Genomic DNA, 14,439 nt, shown 5'->3' with positions numbered 1-14,439 from the left:
CTTCTTTTCTGTGCCTCTTTGCTGACTTTAAGAACGCCCATTTAGGATAGCCGCACGTTTTGAGTGCTTCCTTTACATGTGTGTGTTCCTTCTTTTTTCCTTCAGGCTTAGAGGGAACATGTTCTGCCCGGTGGTGTAGGGTCCTAATTACTCCAAGTTTGTGTTCCAAAGGGTAATGGGAGTCAAAGAGGAGGTACTGGTCCGTGTGTGTGGGCTTCCGGTAAACTTCGATGTTGAGTTTGCCGTTCTCTTCAATGTGCATGGCGCAGTCCAGGAAAGGCAGACAGTTGTCCTTTGTGTCTTCCCTGGTGAACTTGATGTTTTTATCCACAGCGTTAATGTGCGCAGTGAAGGATTCCACTTCTTGTGTCTTGATTTTGACCCAGGTGTCGTCCACATATCTGTACCAGTGGCTGGGTACTCTCCCTTTGAAAGAGCCAAGAGCCTTCCTTTCCACTTCCTCCATGTAAAGGTTGGCTACAATAGGTGACACGGGGGAGCCCATGGCACAGCCATGTTTTTGTCTGTAAAAGCCTTCGTTGTATTTGAAATACACTCAACAAAAATATAAACGCAACACCTTTGTTACTGCTCCCATTCCCCATGGGATGGACGTAGAGACCTAAAATTCATTCCAGATACACAATATAACCATCCCTCCCAAACAGTGGTCACAAATCAGTCCAAATGTGTGGTAGTGGGCACATCTGCTATATTGAGATAATCCATCCCACCTCACAGGTGTGCCACATCAGGATGCTGATCTGACATCATGAGTAGTGCACAGGTGTACCTCAGACTGCCCACAACAAAAGGCCACCCTGGAATGTGCAGTTTTTTGTGCTATTGGGGGTCTGGGGACCCAGAACCGGTCAGTATCTGGTGTGACCACCATTTGCCTCATGCAGTGCAACACATCATCGCATGGAGTCTATCAGATTGTCAATTGTAGCCTGTGGAATGTTGGTCCACTCCACTTCAATGGCTGTGCGAGGTTGTTGGATATTCGTGGGAACTGGTACACGCTGTCGTATACGCCGGTCAAGCACATCCCGAACATGCTCAATGGGTGACATGTCCGGTGAGTATGCTGGCCATGCAAGAACTGGGACATTCTCAGCTGCCGTCTGCCCTGAACAATGTGAACCATGATTAATCCGTGAAGCGCACACCTCTCCAACGTGCCAGACGCCATCGAATGTGAGCATTTGCCCACACAAGTCTGTTACGGCGACGAGCTGGAGTCAGGTCAAGACCCCGATGAGGACGACGGGCATGCAGTTGAGCGTCCCTGAGACGGTTTCTGACAGTTTGTGCAGAAATTGTTTGGTTGTGCAAACCAATTGTTCCAGCAGCTGTCTGGGTGGCTGGTCTCAGACGATCTTGGAGGTGAACCTGCTGGATGTGGAGGTCCTGGGCTGGTGTGGTTACACGAGGTCTGCGGTTGTGAGGCCGGTTGGATGTGCTGCCATATTCTCTGAAACGCCTGTGGAGACGGCTTATGGTTGAGAAATGAACATTCAATGCACGGGCGACAGATCTGGTTGACATTCCTGCTGTCAGCATGCCAATTGCACGCTCCCTCATTGCTTGTGGCATCTGTGGCATTTTGCTGTGAGACAAAACTGCACATTCCAGGGTGGCCTTTTGTTGTGGGCAGTCTGAGGTACACCTGTGGACTACTCATGATGTCAGATCAGCATCCTGATGTGGCACACCTGTGAGGTGGGATGGATTATCTCAATATAGCAGATGTGCCCACTACCACACATTTGGGCTGATTTGTGACCACTGTTTGGGAGGGATGGTTATATTGTGTATCTGGAATGAATTTTAGGTCTCTACGTCCATCCCATGGGGAATGGGAGCAGTAACAAAGGTGTTGCGTTTATATTTTTGTTGAGTGTATGTAGTGGTGAGGCAGAGGTCTAACAGTGTGCAGATCTGATCGGGTGTGAAGTTGGTCCTGTCCTCCAAGGAGCTGTCTTCTTGTAGTCATTTTCTGACAGTCTCCACGGCCTCCGTGGTGGGTATGCAAGTGAAAAGAGAGACTACATCAAAGGACACCATGGTTTCATCTGGATCCAGGGTAAGTTTCTGGACCTTTTCGGTGAAGTCGGTGGAGTTCTTGATGTGGTGTGGGGTGTTCCCCACGAGAGGCGCGAGGATGGTAGCAAGGTGTTTAGCAATGTTATACGTGGCTGAGTTTATGCTACTGACTATGGGTCTGAGTGGGACAGCTTCCTTGTGGATCTTAGGAAGTCCATAGATGCAGGGTATGGCATCCCCTGGGTAAAGGCGGTGATATGTAAGGCGGTCAATAATTTTGTGGTGTATGCTGTACAGTGCAGCGAGGAATGGTCAGACCTCTACATTGGAGAGACCAAACAGCCACTTCACAAGCGCATGGCACAACACAGAAGAGCCACCTCCACAGGACAAGACTCAGCAGTCCATCTGCATCTTAAGGATAAAGGACACTCTTTCAAGGATGCCAATGTTCACAATTTGGACAGAGAGGACAGATGGTTTGAGGAGTGAAAGAAGCCATCTATGTCCACTGTGAGCGACCATTTTTGAACAGAGGCGGGGGTTTACGACACCAACTCTCTGCCATCTATAATCCAGTTTTGAGATCCCTTCCCAGACGCCTTAACGCCCACTCACATCCTGGGCCATCTGACCTCAGGAATTCGCATGATAAGGTGGGGCCAGGTTTCACAATGAACATACCCAAAACTCTGGCTGATTGGGACCCACGCCCAGTTTCACACCTTGGCTCAGGCGATTAGAATATCATCAGGGGGTCCTTTTGTCCCTCTGTGGGGGGTTACTCCCACTAGGTTTATATCTGGGACTCTCCACCATTTGACCTTAGAACTGAAGAAGCTTCTCGCATGAGAGGTGAAACGTCTTTAAGCAACTTAAAGAAGTCCAGACGCTTTTCTTTGCAAGCTCCTTTGACTACAATGACCTGGATGACTGAGAACCTTCACAGACATTTTGTATGTGTATTTTTTTGCTTTTTGCTCATTTTTCTAGACCAAGTGTGAACAATACTGGCCTGCAGACAGCAAGTCATGCCTTTATGGAGAGCTGTTGGTCACCATGAGATCTGAGCAACAGGAGACCAACTGGACGCTGAGAGAATTCAACCTGAAAGATGTATAAAAACTTACTTATATCTTCTGAGTGTGTGTGTAGATGGTACTAAGTAAGGCTAGAAAACATAAATAGAAAACATTGAAGGCTTTAGCTGTTAATGTTGCTTTTAAAAGAATAATGGTTGATTGATAATTGCTGTATATCAAGACATAGACATAAAGTAACTGTATATGGATATTTTCTCTTCACAGAGAAAAACCTCAGAAGAACGGACAGTTAAACATTTCCACTTTACTGCCTGGCCTGATCATGGAGTCCCAGAGTGCACAGAGGTCCTGATCCAGTTCAGAGGACTGGTGAGACAGCACATAGAGAGAGAAGGGGGCAAAGCACCAACTGTGGTTCACTGCAGGTACGAAATAAGTGTTTCCTTTTACATGGGTGCAGGGTTGCTTTTATACAATATCCACCCAGCTAGTGTGTCTGTTGTGACAGAACAGTTTGTTCAGGTTTTGTGTTTTCTAATCTGTTTTTCTTTCTGTTGTTATGTCTTGTTTTCAGCTCACTTTAGTTTCATTTTGCATTAACTAGTTTCACTTTGGTTTTTACTGTTTGGAAATGTTCCGTTTTATTGAAGCTTTAATTAGTTTTTGTGGGTTTTTTATGATTAGAACATTGAGGGTATTTGTCAGGGGTATATTTTTAAAAGTTTTGAACAGATATTACACTAAAAATTGCAAACACATGCATCAAAGCCTCACTGTGATGACAACTTTGACCAAAGACATTTCCTCAATAGGGAGGAACAGTATTGCACATTATAGTTTTTCACTTTTTTCAAAAGTCCAATTCTGCATTTTAACAGTTTTCACATCTACTTGTAGGTTCTAGTTTAGTTTTTGTTAACTACAATAACTTTGGCACAGACACAGTGACGAGAGCTTTCTATGTGACCTTAAAAACCTTTTGCTATATTATTATTACGCTTGTGTCTCTCTTAGTGCTGGAGTCGGGAGAACTGGCACTATCATTTCCCTGGATGTGCTGCTTCAGCAGTTGGAGAAAGAACAAGCAGTCGGCATCAATGCCTTCGTACACAAGATGAGACTGAGCCGACCGTACATGGTGCAGACGGAGGTAACTGTGTTAAACTGCTTCTGATTGAGCCACTACTTCCTTAATTAGCTAACCGTGTATTTCTTTATAGTCACAGCTGGTGAAACAACAAACAGACAGCACTTTATTCATCATAAGATATGCAGTTGTTTTTTTGTTTGTTTGTTTTTTAAATTGGGGTCATCGTTTTTGATCATTTCATCTTAAAATATGAGTTTGAAAAGGAATTTTTTCTATTGTTCAACTTTTCAGAACAAGGCAGACTTTGTAGGTATTACCAACAGATGCCTGCTTAAAATATATTTAATGCCCAGTTTGTTAATTGCACTTGTTAAGTAGTAATTTAGACAGCAAAACACTTGATTGAAATGTTATTATAGTCTGTTTGCGACATTAGAGCCAGCATTTCTCTCTAGGGTCTATGTCTACATCTTTTTAAGTAAGTGAGCTGAAAATTTGTTTTCATAAAACAAAGCTTTATTGGATCTTTTTGTTTGAGAAAAAAAAAGAAATGCTTTATTGTGAAACTGTTTAGCAATGTTGCCTGCAAGAAACTATCATAATCTCCCCTGGCAGAAGTTCTGCATTTCAAATGACCAACAACTTCTGGTATTTCCTTTTCAGTCTCAGTACGTTTTTCTGCACCAGTGCATCATGGACAGTCTGCAACCAAAAGACACGAATGAAGAGAACATTTATGAGAACACATACGAGAACGCAGATATGATATACGTCAATGCCACTGCCCTCCAAGAGCTCCGTCGGCAAAACGCAAATGCGTAGTGTCAACCCTGCACTCAATCTTTTATGCACTTAATGAAAAACTATTTGTCTATAAGCAATATGTTGGTTTTAAACGTAATAATACAAACTATTACATCTTAACTATTTCTGTAAATGCATTGCACACTTCAGATCTTATTCAGTTTGCATCTCTTCTAAATATGTAATATTATTATTTTTGTTGTCATTGTTTTTATGTGAGAAAATAGCACTCTGATGACTTGAAAATGTTTAAAAAATGAATTTATTAAAATAAGTACAAAACAAAGGAATAATTGCAAGAAATATAATATTTCACATTCACAGAAATATAAAAGCTGAGTTTTGGTGTCAGTGTGTCATTGATCCTCTTTCATAGACCAGAAACAACCCTTTATGCATCTTCTTCTGTGACGTTGCTACCTGAGGGGTCCTGACTGCTGGACACAGCAGAGAATTTACTATCAATAACTTCCTGTCTGGCTTTGAGGGCCTCCTGTTTGATCTCTACTGGCCCTGACTGCTGCTTGCCAGGATATAGCGGCTCAGCTTTACCAGCGTCAGGTGGGGGAGGGACAGAGAACTTTTTAGCGATGTTGTGCAGCACACTGCATGCTTTGATAATGTTAGACTGTTTGTTAAGTGAGCCTTCTTGTGCAAAACCAAGTTGCATCAGACACTTGAAACGCCTTTTCATGGAATCCAGTGTCGTCTGCATGACATCGAGGATCTTTGCGTGGGCCTCGTTGAAGCGGATCTCGTTGTTGTTCGCGGGCAGTGATACAGGAGTCAAGACGTGCTTGCTTAAGTAGTAGCCTTTCCCACCTTCAAATGAAACAAAAGAAAATTCAGTGAATATCAGAGCAGGAGAGCATCTCTGAACAATGTGGACCACACAGGTGCCACTCTATTGAGAGCCATTCTCGGAATACTTTGATCCCTGATTACAAACTGAGAATCTTCTAAATGCCAGAGCCCAGATCTAAATATTGATGCTGACTATGTTCTCCCTTTATGACCACAGTGTACCCATCTTCTAGTGACTCCTTTAGACAAGATAGTCGCCATGTCACAAAGCTCAATTCATGTAAAACTGGTTTCTTGAGCATGAAAATGAGCTCCCTGTACTGAAATGGCCTCCACAACTCAAAGTGAGAATCACAGTGGGGAAGAAAGAACTTTGAACGTGAGATGTTAATGCTAGATATGCTGGTCTAAGTATTTCACAACTGTCTGCTGGGATTTCCTCACACAAGCGCTGGAGTTTACATATAATGGTAGGAAAAAGAAAATATCCAGTGAGCAGCAGTTCCCTGGCAGCAAACAGCTTATAATGTTAGAGGTCAGAGAAAAATGGCCAGACTGCTTTGATCTGCTAGGAAGGCAAAAGTAACCACGATTGAGGTATGCAGAAGGTCATCTGTGAAAACACCTGAAGCCAATGGGCTACTACAGCAGAAGACCACAATGGGTGCGACAGTCGTCAGCTAAAAACAGGAAACTGAGGCCACAGTTTGCACTGGCTCATCGAAACTGGACGACAGAAGAATGGGATGTGGTGATCAGGGAGATTCCCATTATGGATGTGCAGCTGACAAATCTGCAGCAATCTGATATGAATCAAGAAACCTTGACCAAAATCTCTGACGAAATTTTCCAGCACCCTGTTGAATCTAGGTCATGAATAATAACGTAATAATGCATTAATAACATGCCCAGTAAGTTTATGTGTAAGAAGTTAAAACACTATTTTATTTGTGTTTTATGTAAATAGAATGAAATATTCCAGCGAAATCAACTGTTTGCCAAGAAGTTAATACTTTTGCCAACTGTCAATTTAGCCTTTTTCAGGGAATAGAAACACTAAAGAGCAGGTTTGTTCTTTCTGGGAATAACTGCCTTGCATTCATTGCCTTAACTTATATCTGTATCTTTGCATCCCTCATACACCTTTACTTAATCAAGGGATCTTTACACCTTTCTGGAAGGGTTATTGCTGGGTGACCCAAGTAGGGGAGGTGCAGAATTTCGGGTAGTTTAGATGATGGGGTGGGGTCTTCCTGGGCGTCTTCTTGTTGCTAGGCAACCAGTCATCGTCAGACGCAAACAGATGATAGTTTTGTAGGTTTTTATGCTTGACTTGATACCTCACTGTGCTTTCACTCCAGTTTACATTTCTAAATAAACATTTGCACAAGAGGTCATCACTGCTCTTACCAATCAACCAGAACGGGCTGAGCAGGTCCTCTTGCATTTCCCTTCCTTTAAAGGAGGAGTCCCACATCTCTTGCTCAAACGTGCCACCAACACAGCACTTTTCAACACTCAGTATGTTGCCGTCGCAGTCGCATATGATCTGGCTTACAACCGATGTGTAACCAAGGGCATTGATAAAAGACCTGAAAGCGTCCTTTTCATATGGAGATGCTCTGATCTTGAAGTGCGCAGGAGCCAAGACGCCCAGCACGTTTGGGATTTCGCAGAATTTCTCTATCTTTAAGGCGACATTAGTTCTGGCGTCCAGGGTTAGCGGGAAAGAGATGAATACATCGGACATCCCTGCTATGACTCCCGAGATTGTACCGACCACAGTCGTGGGGCAGTCCGTCTGCCTCAGTCCGGCTGTCTGCAGCACGGCAGTGGTGGAGACCCCATGTGCGTAATAATTGAGCGCCACCATGACCATCTCGTCCACGAGCAGCTGAGATTTCTTGGGGGCGGCGTCCTTCATGCGGATGCGGACGGCGTCTGCGATGAACAGGATGCAGGGTCTGCTCAGGTGGAACAACTGAAAAAGAGCTTCATCGTCGAAAGTGTCAAAACAGCTCGAAGCTCCGCATTCTGCCTCGTTTTGTGCCAGGAGCTCCTCCTGGACCGCAAGCCACACAGGCACGGCGAAAGCCATTAGTCTTTACTCCGAAGTATTTAAACAAGCAAAGATCCCCCACGGAGTGCCCGAAATCGTTCCCAAACAACGTCTTCTTCTCCTTTGGCTTGGCAGACTGGACGCTGGGCGGCGTGCTGCTGCCCTCTGCTGTTCACTTGTGTCCCTGTGTCGACAGCGCTCTCTGTGTTGTTACATATTGCAGGATTATGCGGACACTCGCCCAATTTCGTAATCTTGTTCCGGTTATGCACGTTGATTAAAGCGCAACAACAAATCTCCTGGTTGCCTGGTGTTTGTTTAACGTTTAGGCTAAAGCGATCCGTTATCGCCACCTAGTGGACAGCAATAAAAAATATTTGAAAAAGACTGCAGCTCATAATGTGTAAACAAGTTGTGTTAACATACAGTTAAACAGGTGTACCTAATAAAGTGGCTGGTGACCAAAAACCAAAAATTTATTGTGGGATAAAATGCTAAAAACTGCCTCTTATTCTCTGGGATAATCAAGTGCAGATGTTCATTTGCAGCTTTAGTAATGATTCAGATGCAGATTGGGCATAAATAATTATCTGGAGCCACTTTTAATTTAGACACACATTTCTGACAGGCATTAAAGTACAAGAACAAAATAAGATGTTCATTTCTTCTAGCAGTGGACTTAAAAATAAAAGAATTAACATAAAAAATATGATTATTTAGGATATGTTTATTGCACAGAATAATAAATATAAACATTCTGTATTTTAACATAGACAGTACAGCCATTTACTTTTGTTTTCATTCAATATGCATCTTATTGTGACCAGTGTATTCACATTTAACCATTATAAAGACGCTTAAACAACAAAAAAGTCAACAGAATATATCTTCTTATAAATAAGGCACAAAACATTTCATAAAAAAAGACAAACAGTAACACCAAAATAAAACCCCTGCAGCTTTACTTCTGCTCTGTCCACAGCAGTATCAGACTGTGCTTGTTACATACTGGGTGATAAATAGAACATTTTGTTGACTTCACTAATCGACACATCCTTCAATCGGGGTATTCCTCCGTTACGGCAGGACTCGGTGCTCTGGCCTTGTGCATACACATCTGTGACAGAAAAAGGACATTTAACAATCAGGAAATTCTGAAAATGGGGCATGGTTGTTGGTGGCAGACAGGTTGGTCCGAATATTTCAGAAGCTGGTAATCTACTGGGATTTTCCCCACACAACAGGAGGAGAATGGCCAGATTGCTTCAAGCTGACAGGAAGGCAACAGTAACTCAGATAACCACTTGTTATAAGAAAGCACCTAATAAAATGGCCAATCAGTGTAATATACTGAAGTGCATTTTATTTTCAGCTTGTTTACATGTATATTCTCACGCAGTACAATTTTAGATTCCTTCATCTTCTCACTCTAAATGTTAGTTAACCTAATCAGACCTAAGCAGTCAGAGTCTGAACAGTGCAGCATCCTCACCTGTGATGTTGTCCACAGAGTCCAGCGGTGCCGTGTTGCTCATGTTCACACCAAATAACAGAATGAAACAGACTGTTATTGCGACCAGCAGGTAGATTGGCATCGCAAGAGCCCAGTACCTACACAGAACACACATTTGACACTGGCATGAAACTGTGCAGGTGCTTCCCCAGTGATCCATTTATTTCAGAGCAGTTCTACTTACTTTTGAGGCCAGTAAGTGAGCCCTATTGAATTAAGCCAATCCTCTGGCACGAAAGCCCATAAGCAATACAGAACTGTGGAGAGACGCAGTGAGTATTACAGACATGCATTGCTTGAACACCTTTTTGTGTTTTGGATTGGAGGACGCGATATTTCACTTACAGAAGCCAAACTGTGATCCGAGAAAGAGAACAAACCCATAAATGGCCCTCTCAGGCAGAGGAGATGGCGAGTTTTCCAACATGATCTACAACCAAAACACAGACAGAAACGTGTGGGAGAGCAACGAGACAGCAATAATACATTCAGGCCCCAAAAAGAAGTTACATACCTGGAAATACGTTTTTCTTTGCTCCTTTAAACGCTAACTTTACTCAGATGCTTAACATTAATTACCACGTTAATTATATGCCTGATGATTATCCAGAGTAATACAACATGGGTTTAATACGTCTATCAAAACCCACTGTGTTTTTTTACATTAGTGCCATGAAGCCTTCCGCCACGGTCCGTCATTTTTCCTCAGACCGATGCGAAACCCTTTCTAAAACATTAGTTCCGCCTTTGAATCGCCCACAAAACAAGCGTCAATACATGACTTTTTACGTTAATTATATAAAATTTCACATGTATATAATTGTAAAACAAAAGCACGGTCGGAGATTTTTTTTCATATCTTACTGACGTGACGCACTTGCGCTACAGCACGACGTCATGTTTGTGACGGACACATTTCACTGTTGCACATCGTGGGAAAACACTCTACGGCATGGCTTCGGAGTGAGTGAAGTTTTACGAGTAAGCGATTTTATGTACAGTTCAGGGACGTGCTTCAGTTTTGCTTGTGTGCTGGACGAAAGGTGAGCTTAGTCTGGGGGAGGCATTTCTTACTGTCTGAAGTTGTTTGGCAACTCAACGGACATCTGACAAGCCAGCGTGGCTTCACACACCTCACCAAGAAAAATATAAGGAGGTGAGGATACATGAGATAGGTGATCATGTCTAAGGTGGAGAAACAGAAAAAACACTTTCCCGCTCAAGCATCTAAGCGGAAAACTAATAAGAAAAACGGCATATTAAAAAAGAACGAGAGGCATTGGTTTTACTCAGCTCCTGCAAACAAGGAGCAAGAAAAGCCTACAGCTCCACAAACTGCTCCTCCAAAAGACTCCCAGCAGTTCTCTGCCAACTGGAAAGCACTTCAAGAGGTTAGTGAGTGCAATAGTTTGAGCTCCATGCATGTCCTGTCACACACTTTGGTTTTTGTGTGCCTGTGTTTAATACTACCCACAGGTTTTTCTCTCCTATTTTACTCCCTTCAGCTGTTGAAGGCCAGTCAGTCAGAGAAGAAGCAGCCGGCAGCACCAAGACATCAGAACGGCTTCTCGCCAAAGAATGTCCAAGAAAATACTTCTAAAATAATTTCTAAGAACAATGCTGCACCAAGCCAGAGAGACACTGAGAAAAAATCAGATCACAAAACTGTTCCTAAGAGTTTTGTCTCCGGTAAGACTGGGGTCAACTCAAAGGTGTCGAATGTCTCGAAGACTAAACATGCTATTGCTCCAAAAAGAGAGCGGGATAGCGGGAAGCCAAACAGCCTACAGGCAGCTAAGAAGAAGAAGCTTGAATCCGAGGAGACCAAGCCAACAGAGTATGTATATATTAGCACTGACGTTGACTCATTTATTCAGCAAGAATAAATATGTCTGATAATCCCATCTCATTCTCTGCTGTTGCAGAGAGGACCTTTGGTTTGATGACGTGGACCCGGATGACATTGAGGCGACAATGGGAGCAGAAGCAGCCGAGATCATGAGGAAGAAGCAGGGCAAGGCCAAGGGTACGGATGGTGCCTCGGCTAATGACACAGAGAAGAGCCTGGTTAAGGAGAATGCTTTTGAAGGGTAAGTCGCTGTGCATTCAGTGTACAGTGGGAAACACACTCAGAATACAGTGGGCAGCTTTGATGCCATTTTAGAAAAGTGCCTGAAAATATTCCCGGGGAAAGATGAATGCCTTAACAGCGATCATAAAAAATATCAAGTCTCTAATGTCATTACTTATCTCAATACAAGTATTTCAGAGTAATGTTGCTGCTGGGGTGGGATTAGCTGGCTGTGATTAACTGTGGATGTAATATTAACAATGTGAATTTGGCACATAATGTCACACAAAATGTGTTTTTCCCAAAAGTCAGACTTTAATATCTCTGAAACTGCTCAACTGGGTCGACAACATTATGTGCCTCGTGTATAAGAAGCTCAAAGTAAATTGTCAATCCCCCCCCCACCTTCTCCAGTTCTCTGGATCTGCTGTCAAAGATCAGATATCCAATTATTTCAGGGACTCGTTCTGTATGAAGTTGAGCGACACTCCTGAGAGCCCATATTCACAGAACCCCTGAAAAATGTCAAACACACTCCCCCCACCATATATTCTGAAAGATCTAATGACAGCAGAAACCTGGCATTTCTGATGAACAGTGTATCGTTCCACAGGAATATTTTTTTTTTCCATTAGATATGATGATCAGGTGGGATTTTTATTTTTTTAATTTGATGAAATTGATGAGATGGAATGACCCAAAGGAGATGGAGACTATTTTTCCCCCCTCAGTGGAGAGCTTCATGGAGCTTTCCTTCAAGGAGTCAAATATTACATATAGTCTGTGATAAATACTTTTGTCATTGCATGTTTTAGTGAATTGACCTGACAGAGTATGAAGTAAACATGGTTGCTGAATGTTTTCTGCAGGATATGGAGATGGATAAATTATTGAATGGAATTTATACAATTCAAATCCTTCACTGTACTTTGTGGTGACACAACCTGTCAATACCGCTTCAGAGTTCACTACATTGCTGTAGAAAGTCACTGATAATACAGATAAATGCTGTGGAAAAACCTGTGACTCCTGATGGATGCACCTCTCAATTTTTGTAGCCTGAAGTGTCGAGCAAGGGTTAAAGATGCAAGTGTAAAATCATGTCAGCGAGCGAAGCAACCACTGCGTTCGGTGTACATTGAGGGGTTTACATTGACACAGAAGATGATGATTGTAATGTCTCTCCTTTCTTGTCACTTTGTCATTCACCTTAAGCCTCACTAAGGCGGTGGCCATTGACTGTGAGATGGTGGGAGTTGGTCCTGACGGAGAGGACAGCATCTTGGCACGTGTGTCAATTGTGAACCAGTTTGGGAAGTGCATCTATGACAAATATGTGAAGCCCACAGAGAAGGTAACAGACTACAGGACAGCTGTCAGCGGCATCCGACCAGAGGACATCAAAGATGGTGAGAGAAATGAAATGAGTTGCAAAGAACAACTTAAAGTCTCTTTGTTCCTTATGTTTTGTTTCTGATGTTTTTTAAGCCACGTTTGTCTCTCTGCAGGAGCGGATGTACAGATTGTACAGAGGGAGGTTGCTAACATCCTGGAAGGGAGAGTAGTGGTTGGACACGCCATACACAATGATCTAAAGGTAGCATGGATGTGATATCTGAAATGGAACAAATGCAATATTGTTTTTTAGTCTGATTATGAGCAGCCACAAACTATCTGCCGTTTCAGATTCTGCTCTTGGATCATCCGAAAAAGAAAATCAGAGATACTCAGAAATATAAACCCTTTAAGACGATCGTAAAGGTATGATGCAGTCACCAATGTCTCAACAGTTTCCGCAGTGAATGTGTGAATGAATTATAACTGATAATGAGGCATTTTTCTTTTGTTTTAGAGCGGTCGACCCTCGCTCAAACTCCTTTGTAGAAAAATCCTCGATGTGAAGGTCCAAGAGGGTGAACATTCATCTGTAAGTCATTCGATAAACTCCTTTTAAATCATCAGGGTTGAGTGACCGAAAATTGGCACACGGGTATATCTTTGACCCCTCAAGGCCAGAAGATAAGTGTATATAATAGTAATATTCTCGTTAGCAACCACTTACCCAAATGGTCAATTTGCAGCATTTTAGCACTTGTAGCATCTTACAAAAGCATCGTGTCACTTTATATTCATGACATTAACATTTATTCTATATCTAGAAAACTTTATTGTTAATCTCATGATGTCATCATCCAACAGTGGACTAAAATCACCGACCCAGCAGTACTGCAGCATGTAGAAACAACCAGTGTGTTATTGCCCAACAATGTTAGTAACACTTGGGCTGATCTTTGCCTGTTGCTTTCTCCAGGTCCAAGACGCACAGGCCACCATGAGGCTGTACACAATGGTGAAAAAGCAGTGGGAGGCAGAGATTAAAGTGAGTAGGAAAAACAAATTCTTGGACAAGAGGAGCGAGAGAAAGGCCAAGCTTCCCAAAGACAAGAATCACTGAGGATTACAAATTCAAAACAAGAAGAGGACAGATGATCTCCTGATCAGAGCAGAGCTGACTGAAGTGATCAAAGGATTCTTTTAAGAAGAAAAAACAACTGTGTATTTTTGTTTATTTTAATGTGAGGGATGTTGACCCTGTGATTGTATAAAAGCGTGACTTTCCTGAGCTTTTGTGAGATCTGGCGCAACAAAAAGCGTGTTAAATGCTTTCGCAGATAGTGACCGGTTTCATCCGCCTAAGTCGCTCGGGGAGATCGTTGCAGGCTGTGAAAGACTTTATCGAGTTGCAAATCAAGAAGTTTTGTTCCTCAGTGTGCCAGACTGACTCATGCAGGGATTAGAACAGAGTCTTTATATACAAAGATTGTAAAAATGTCTGTTTTTAAAGTATAAATAAAACAAAAGATGTAATTCGTTTAATTCTGCTATGTATATTTTTTTGTCGTCACAGTCTAATACAACCACAGGAGGTTCAGTTCTTTTTAAAAAACTTAATACATTTAATGCAAGCTGATGTCAAGACATGAATTGCTGCCTCACATTTAGTTC

General features: G+C 42.6%; 4 protein-coding genes across 4 annotated transcripts in view; 2 read left to right on the top strand and 2 right to left on the bottom strand.

Moving 5' to 3' along the window:
* Window positions 1-5,004, top strand: part of LOC146626563 (receptor-type tyrosine-protein phosphatase H-like) — a 447,591-nt gene extending 442,587 nt beyond the window's left edge. Inside the window, exons 21-24 of the mRNA XM_085361332.1 lie at window positions 3,043-3,165; window positions 3,357-3,517; window positions 4,107-4,242; window positions 4,846-5,004. Coding sequence (XP_085217458.1) covers window positions 3,043-3,165; window positions 3,357-3,517; window positions 4,107-4,242; window positions 4,846-5,004 — 579 coding nt within the window. The remainder of the gene's footprint in view (window positions 1-3,042; window positions 3,166-3,356; window positions 3,518-4,106; window positions 4,243-4,845) is intronic.
* Window positions 5,005-5,377: 373 nt separating this feature from the next.
* LOC146626562 (putative nuclease HARBI1) lies at window positions 5,378-7,944 on the bottom strand. The gene is made up of 2 exons (XM_085361350.1): window positions 7,201-7,944; window positions 5,378-5,808 (listed from the first exon to the last, which is right to left on the bottom strand). The coding sequence occupies exons 1-2, from the start codon at window positions 7,886-7,888 to the stop codon at window positions 5,378-5,380; spliced, it is 1,119 nt and encodes a 372-aa protein (XP_085217476.1). The 5' UTR covers window positions 7,889-7,944.
* Window positions 7,945-8,805: 861 nt separating this feature from the next.
* Window positions 8,806-9,993, bottom strand: pigp (phosphatidylinositol glycan anchor biosynthesis, class P). The gene is made up of 5 exons (XM_085360677.1): window positions 9,877-9,993; window positions 9,708-9,792; window positions 9,547-9,619; window positions 9,342-9,460; window positions 8,806-8,966 (listed from the first exon to the last, which is right to left on the bottom strand). The coding sequence occupies exons 2-5, from the start codon at window positions 9,787-9,789 to the stop codon at window positions 8,851-8,853; spliced, it is 390 nt and encodes a 129-aa protein (XP_085216803.1). The 5' UTR covers window positions 9,790-9,792; window positions 9,877-9,993; the 3' UTR covers window positions 8,806-8,850.
* A 310-nt stretch (window positions 9,994-10,303) lies between these two features.
* Window positions 10,304-14,220, top strand: rexo4 (RNA exonuclease 4). The gene is made up of 8 exons (XM_085360676.1): window positions 10,304-10,753; window positions 10,868-11,199; window positions 11,288-11,452; window positions 12,649-12,842; window positions 12,942-13,030; window positions 13,120-13,194; window positions 13,286-13,360; window positions 13,745-14,220. Exons 1-8 carry the CDS (start codon window positions 10,544-10,546, stop codon window positions 13,886-13,888), a joined length of 1,284 nt encoding a protein of 427 aa, XP_085216802.1. The 5' UTR covers window positions 10,304-10,543; the 3' UTR covers window positions 13,889-14,220.
* Window positions 14,221-14,439: the final 219 nt, after the last annotated feature.

Source organism: Diplotaxodon limnothrissa, linkage group LG8 (assembly GCF_057381915.1).
Source record: "Diplotaxodon limnothrissa isolate DT_005_m linkage group LG8, D_limnothrissa_male_GT1.1, whole genome shotgun sequence".
NCBI lineage: Eukaryota > Metazoa > Chordata > Actinopteri > Cichliformes > Cichlidae > Diplotaxodon > Diplotaxodon limnothrissa.
The sequence above is the reverse complement of the archived record's forward strand: the minus strand, read 5'-3'. Positions and strand labels throughout refer to the sequence as shown.

Bases quoted from the DNA above. Each gene is read 5' to 3' on its own strand.
- rexo4 (XM_085360676.1), top strand. From the start codon at position 10,544: ATGTCTAAGGTGGAGAAACAGAAAAAACACTTTCCCGCTCAAGCATCT. The intron at 13,031-13,119 runs GTAGCATGGATG...CTGCCGTTTCAG, and splicing joins CCATACACAATGATCTAAAG to ATTCTGCTCTTGGATCATCC. The intron at 13,361-13,744 runs GTAAGTCATTCG...TGCTTTCTCCAG, and splicing joins AAGAGGGTGAACATTCATCT to GTCCAAGACGCACAGGCCAC.
- pigp (XM_085360677.1), bottom strand. From the start codon at position 9,789: ATGTTGGAAAACTCGCCATCTCCTCTGCCTGAGAGGGCCATTTATGGG. The intron at 9,620-9,707 runs GTAAGTGAAATA...GTCTCTCCACAG, and splicing joins CGGATCACAGTTTGGCTTCT to TTCTGTATTGCTTATGGGCT. The intron at 9,461-9,546 runs GTAAGTAGAACT...TGTTCTGTGTAG, and splicing joins CTCACTTACTGGCCTCAAAA to GTACTGGGCTCTTGCGATGC.
- LOC146626562 (XM_085361350.1), bottom strand. From the start codon at position 7,888: ATGGCTTTCGCCGTGCCTGTGTGGCTTGCGGTCCAGGAGGAGCTCCTG. The intron at 5,809-7,200 runs GTAAGAGCAGTG...TTTCATTTGAAG, and splicing joins CAGCCCGTTCTGGTTGATTG to GTGGGAAAGGCTACTACTTA.